The sequence below is a fragment of the Terrapene carolina genome, unplaced genomic scaffold (genome assembly GCF_002925995.2).
Source record: "Terrapene carolina triunguis isolate 2854851 unplaced genomic scaffold, T_m_triunguis-2.0 Scaffold89, whole genome shotgun sequence".
NCBI lineage: Eukaryota > Metazoa > Chordata > Testudines > Emydidae > Terrapene > Terrapene triunguis.
Window position 1 is genome coordinate 28297413 of NW_020664440.1, and position 6262 is coordinate 28303674.

At 62.8% G+C, this 6262-nt stretch overlaps 1 protein-coding gene across 2 annotated transcripts; it reads left to right on the forward strand.

Annotated features, from left to right (window-relative positions):
- On the forward strand, positions 1 to 4320 carry PELI3 (pellino E3 ubiquitin protein ligase family member 3). Of its 2 annotated transcripts, none has more exons than XM_024209916.1 (6): positions 1 to 152; positions 922 to 1051; positions 1372 to 1473; positions 2079 to 2276; positions 2929 to 3117; positions 3754 to 4320. In XM_024209916.1, exons 1-6 carry the CDS (start codon positions 1 to 3, stop codon positions 4318 to 4320), a joined length of 1338 nt encoding a protein of 445 aa, XP_024065684.1. The 2 variants fall into 2 exon arrangements, with proteins under 2 accessions (XP_024065684.1, XP_024065685.1); XM_024209917.1 differs by having other exon boundaries at positions 1 to 141; positions 1028 to 1051.
- The last annotated feature ends 1942 nt before the right edge of the window (positions 4321 to 6262 follow it).

Sequence of the window (6262 nt, forward strand, 5' to 3'; positions counted from 1 at the left end):
ATGGTGCTGGAGGGCAGCGCCGAGGCCGTCAGCTCCCAGTCCCTGGATCTGCGGCGCTCCTGCCCCAAGGGCTCCCGGGTCTTCCCTTCTGCTGGAGAGGGCTCCCTGCTGAACAAAGAGGCGGTGAAGTATGGAGAGCTCATTGTGCTGGGGTGAGTGGGGACTAGGGATGAGGTGTGATGGGGGGAGCCCTTGGGATATGCAGGTTGGTTTGTTAGTCTGTCTAGAGTCTCTAGGAGCATTGGGGCTGTGCAGGCCAGCTTGTTGTAGCATCTCCAGGGGTGCTCAGTATGCACGCTGGTTTGTTATTGTAGGGCCTCTTGGGGATGCTGGGGCTGGTTTATTATGGAGGGATGAGGCAAACAAGAGCCCTCTCTGGTAACACAGATCCAGCTGGAGTGGGCACCTTGCCTGGACAGGACTCAGGATACCTGGGTTCTATTCCCAGGTCTGCCACTGACCTTGGGCAAGTCCCATCCCCTTTTGGAGCCTCAGTTTCCCTCCCACTCCTTGGCTATTCAGACTGTGAGCTCTTTGGGGCAGAGACTCTTGCTCACTTTGTGTCTGTGCAACACCCAGCACCATGTGTGTTTGGCGGTGCTGGGACTGCTGCCTTCCTTAGAAGCACTGTTTAACCCTTTGTATGCTGCTAAGGTACTAGTCAGGCAGCAGGCAGGGCTGGGCTCCCAGACCCATTCCCGGCTATCCCAGAATTCTTTGCTCATTGGTGTTGCTGTGCTGGCCCCCGGGGGAGGGGTTCGGCACTGCCATGACACCTGGTTTCTCTTGCTTGTGTTGCCATCCTGGGCCCAGAGAGGAGTGTCTGGCATGGTGGGGGCTGGGCCTTGTGCTGGCTCAGGAGGGGAGGGTGGTGTGTGGGGCGGAACAGTGTCTGTATGGGACTAACCTCCCAACCCACAGATACAATGGCTCCCTGGCCAGTGGGGACAAGGGCCGACGCCGCAGCCGCATCGCACTCTTCAAGAGGCCGAAGGCCAATGGGGTGAAGCCAGATGTGATACACCACATCTCCACCCCCCTTGTCTCTAAGGTGAGCCATGCCCCTGCAACCACTGCCCCATGGCCATGGCTTCCAGCAGGCTCCCAGGCAGTGCTGCTGCCTGCTTTGGCCACCAAGGGGAGATACTGCACATAGACACAGCACTGGGGGGCGCCAGCTCTGATCCAGCCCCAGGGCAGGGGACACTGGCTGGCTCAGGGTTGGGTGGGGCGGGGGGAGACAGGGAATGGGATACGGGCCCTTTCCCCACTAGGGGGCGCCAGCTCTGATCTGACTTGGGGGGACAGGGAATGGGGCATAGGGGTGGTGCTGGGGCCATCTGGCTCAAGTAATGCTCTCTGCTCCCCCAGGCGCTCAGTAACAAGGGCCAGCACAGCATCTCCTACACACTGTCCCGCAGCCACTCGGTGATTGTGGAATATACTCATGACTGCGATACGGACATGTTCCAGGTACCACACCGTAGCTACCCACAATGCACTGTGGCTCCCCCCCCCCCATGGCCACTCGCCCACGACATCTTAGCTCAGCCACTGCCCCTTCCACCACTGCTTAACTTAGGCTGGGGTCAGGGTGCCCCCTTGTGGCAACAGCAGGCAGAACAGGCTAGGAGCCAAGGCTTGGCTAGAGCCTCCCCTTTGTGCCCATCAAAGCCCTTGTCTGGCCCTTCTGAGCCAGACACTGACTCTATGGATCCCATTTTGCCTCCCTGAAGCCTCCACCTGCAGTTCTCACTCACATCCTGACCTAGACTGTTGGGCATTATTGCTGTGCAGCCCCCATGCCCACCCCAGAGGTGGCTGCATCTCAGTGGTGGGTAAGGGATCCCTGTTTAACCAGCCCCCATGCCCACCCCAGAGGTGGCTGCATCTCAGCGCCAGGTGAGGGGAATCTCGGTATAAACAGCCCCGACACCCTACTCCAGAGGTGTCTGCGTGTCAGTATTGGGTGAGGGATCCCTGTATAAACAGCCCCCACATCCCACCCCAGAGGTAGCTGCCTCTCAGCCCGGAGGGGGCAGGAGGAAGCTGGTCGCTCAGAACTAATGTCTGTACAGATTGGCCGCTCCACGGAGAACATGATCGACTTTGTGGTGACGGACACGGCACCCGGGGGCAGCTGCGCCAGTGAGGGGCAGTCGGCCCAAAGCACTATCTCCCGCTACGCCTGCCGCATCATCTGTGAGCGCAGCCCTCCCTACACTGCCCGGATCTACGCCGCAGGCTTCGACTCCTCGCGCAACATCTTCCTTGGAGTGAGTGAGTCCTGACAGTGTTGAGAGGGGACCTCCCCTCTCAGGGGCGCTGGCTGCAATCCAGCCCCCGACCAGGGGCACTGCCTGGCTCAGGGAATGGGACACAGGGCCTTTCCCTCTAGGTGGTGCTGGCTTCAATCTAGCCCCAGGGCAGCTGGTCCTTGGGGCACTTGTTCAGGGAAGCAGGTGCCTGAGGTCCCTGCCCTCAGTGGCTGTGAACCCCGAGGGAATACTGGAGGAGGAGCAGGAGCCATGGGTCATCGCTGGGCAGGGTGCTGGTCCAGGCTGGTGCCCTGTGGCTGAGGGATCTGGGGGTCTTCTCCTGGGTATGATGGGAGTCCAAGCATGGGGGGCAGCAAGGCTCAAGCCCTGGGGAATGGACTGTAAGGGTCGCCCTTGCCCTGGATCACTGGGAATAATGCAGGGGGCTGGGACCCATGAGTAGCAGGGTTACTTGGCCCTAGTGAAGATACTGGGAGCCTCTGGGTCCTGGAGGATGCTGGGTACATGTGTTGGGCATGGAGGAGGATGGGGCAGATGGCCCCCTTGGGGGAGGAACAAGGAGCTGGGTCCAGATGGGGGGATTCAGGGGAGGAGCTGTAAGGAGTGTCCCCCCCGCGTTGCCATGACCCCTGGCTGCTCTCATTGGCAGGAGAGGGCGGCCAAGTGGAGGACGCCGGACGGGCTGATGGATGGGCTGACGACCAATGGGGTGCTGGTGATGCACCCCATAGGGGGCTTCAGTGAGGACTCGGCACCCGGCGTCTGGCGCGAGATCTCGGTGTGTGGGAATGTGTACGCCCTGCGTGACAGCCGCTCCGCGCAGCAGCGGGGCAAGCTGGTACGTGGGGCCCACGTCATCCCTCCTGGGGGTCCCCCATTCCCTGCACTGCTCCAGGGAGCTCCAACCTGCACTGGGGCAAGCTGGTACATGGGGCCCCCAACACCCTCCTGGGGGGCCCCGTTCACTGTCAAAGGGGGGCCCCTGCCCCACCCCTCCAGGAGGTTCCTCCTGCCCAGGGGGTGCTCCCACACCCAGCTGGGGGTTGCAGGGACCTGACTATAAGTCTGTGGGAGGCCCCAGTCCCTTTGGTGGTCATAGAGGAAACCTCCCACCTGCCAATCCAGGATGGACTCAGCACCCAGAGGGATGCCCCTGGTTTGGAACAAACCCCCAGCCCTTTGGCCTGGTGCTCTTGCCCTCTCAGGAGCACCCCTCCCAGCCCCATGTGTCATGCCTCCTGGCCTTGTATCCTCCCCCTAGCCTGAGCCCCCTCCCCCACACACCTCCAGTCTGGTGATCCTTCCCCAAACGCCCCTCCAACTTGACCCCGCCCCACCTGTCTGGAGCAGATATCTCCCTCCCTTGGTCCGTCCTGACTTCCCCCTTTCCCCTCCCCAGCCCCCACAGCTTAACCTCCCTCCCTTGGAACTGATGCTCTTATGCCCCCGGCTCCCCAATGCCCATGTCCTGCAGGTGCAGACCGAGTCCAACGTGCTGCAGGACGGCTCGCTCATCGACCTGTGCGGGGCCACACTGCTGTGGCGGACCACAGCGGGGCTGCTGCTGACGCCCACCCTCAAGCAGCTGGAGGCGCTGCGCCAGGAGACCAATGCCGCCCGCCCCCAGTGCCCCGTGGGCTTCAACACGCTGGCCTTCCCCAGCCTGGCCCAGCGCGGCGTGGTGGACAAACAGCAGCCCTGGGTCTACGTCAACTGCGGCCATGTCCACGGCTACCACAACTGGGGCTTCCGCAAGGAGAAGGGGGGGCTGGAGCGGGAGTGCCCCATGTGCCGCCGAGCCGGGCCCTACGTGCCGCTCTGGCTGGGCTGCGAGGCCGGGTTGTACCTGGACACAGGCCGGCCCACCCATGCCTTCTGCCCCTGCGGCCACGTATGCTCCCAGAAGACTGTGCAGTACTGGGCCCAGATCCCGCTGCCCCACGGCACCCACGCCTTCCATGCTGCCTGCCCCTTCTGCGGCACCTGGCTCACAGGCGAGCGGGGATTTGTGCGCCTCATCTTTCAGGGCCCCATGGACTGAGCCCGGGGACTCAGCAGGTGGACGTGGACTGAGCAGATGGGGCGGGGCAGGGCCCGTGGACTCAGCAAGGGCGGGGCCCATGGACTGAGCCGGGGTACCTGGCGGGGGCCGTGGACTGAACGGGGAGCCAAGCAGGAACGTAAGTGGAGGAGGAGCCTGTGGCCGAAGCGTGCGTGTGCGTGTGGTGAGGTGAAGCCTGTGGCCTGAGCGGGGGGGACATGGCATGGCCCGGTGGACAGAGTGGGGGGTGGGGCAGGTGCGCGGGGGTGCCCATGGACTGAGTGCGAGTGACCAATAAAACAGCAAAAAACCTGGGTGGGGGAACTATCTACAAAGACTAAACAGGGGCGTGTCCATGTGTCACTTACTGCCTGCCCCCAGATGGACCCACTGCCCTGTCCTGCTGTACAGGTCCCCGTCTCCCCCCCATCCAGCCCAGTATCCGTCCCCGCCCCAGCAGGGGCAGGGTGTGCCCCCTGCAGGCTGTTATCCCAGCCAATGCCTCCTGCTGCAAGAAGTCCCACAGGTGAGGAGAAATGGGGGCAGTGACTGACCCCAGGAATGGGTGCCCCAGCTCCTCAGGATCCCTAAGGCTAGTGCCCAAGGGTCCGGAGATGCAGGCTGGGGCAGCGGTGTCAGCCCAGTTCCTGCTAGCAAATGTGGCTCACGTGGGCAGACGCCTAGATGCAGCTGCCCTAGCGAGGACCCAGGAGTCCTGGAGGAAACCAGCTGGCTGGGCGCTCCCTGCAGGACGCAGGGGCTGAGAACTAAGGCAGCCCTGGGTGTATAACCAGTGGGGAGAGGGAGGTCCCCTGTGCATACCGCAGTGAGGAGACTGTACCCAGTTATGGGGCACGGCGTGTCAGAGAGGAGCTATGAGAACAAGGCTAGTCTGGACACCCCGAGACTCAGGGAGCCCCTTGGAAGAGCTCCTCCGAAGGAGGATCCCAAAGGGGCTCAATCCCAGTCTCTCAGCCCCTCCCCATCTGGGAGCAAGGGGTTCCTCCATCCAGGGCCGGCTCTGGCTTTTTTGCCGCCCCAAAAAAAAAAAAAACTTGCGGCGCGGCCGGAGCCAGGGTGCAGGGGGACTCCCTGCGCTGGTGCCCTGGCTAGCGGGGGGAGAGAGAGAAGGGGGCGGCCAGGGCTTCAGTGGGGCGCTGTCAGTGGCCCCAACCGCCGAGCCGCCTGCCGGGAGGGGTCCGTGGTCGGCTGGGAGGGAAGGACGCGGGCTGCCCTGCCGGGCTTGCTACAGGGCGCTCCCCTCCTCCACACCGCCGCCCCCTACAGGGCGGCCGGAGCGGAACAAAAAAAAAAAAAGTGGCCGTGCCGCCCTAGGATTGGGCCGAATGCCGCCTCGTACAATCTGCCGCCCCAAGCACGAGCTTGCTCGGCTGGTGCCTGGAGCCGGCCCTGCCTCCATCCCACAGACAAAGGCCAAGCCAGAACCCCAGGGCCAAGAGCCGATGCTGGTCACATTTGGCCTGGAACGGAGGGGCGGATGGGGAAGAGCTGACTGACTCTCCATCACTCAGTGGCTGGGGGGCATTGCCAGCCTAGCTGATGCAGGGGTCAGAACAGCCGTTTCTGGCCTTGAAATCTATGGAGCAGGATATGGAACAAGAGGTTCTTGGGGACAATTGACTCTTGCTGTCACTGGTGTGACTCACACTAACCCTGTGTGGCTCTCTGGCTCCTCCTAGTGGCCAGAGCCATCAAGAGGTTTGTGAGTGTTCTGTAGCCTTGGAGCTGCCACAGCCGCTCCTTTAGCTCAGACACAGGAATCTGCTTTTACCTGCAGGGATCCCGGGCTCAGTCCCTGAGATGCGGAGGGGAGGTACATTTATTCTGTGACAGCTAGAGGCTCAAACCGGCCCGGTCGCGCCGAGTGCTGCACCGACCCTGACTGAGATCAGGGCCCCGTCGCGCCGGGTGCTGCGCAGAC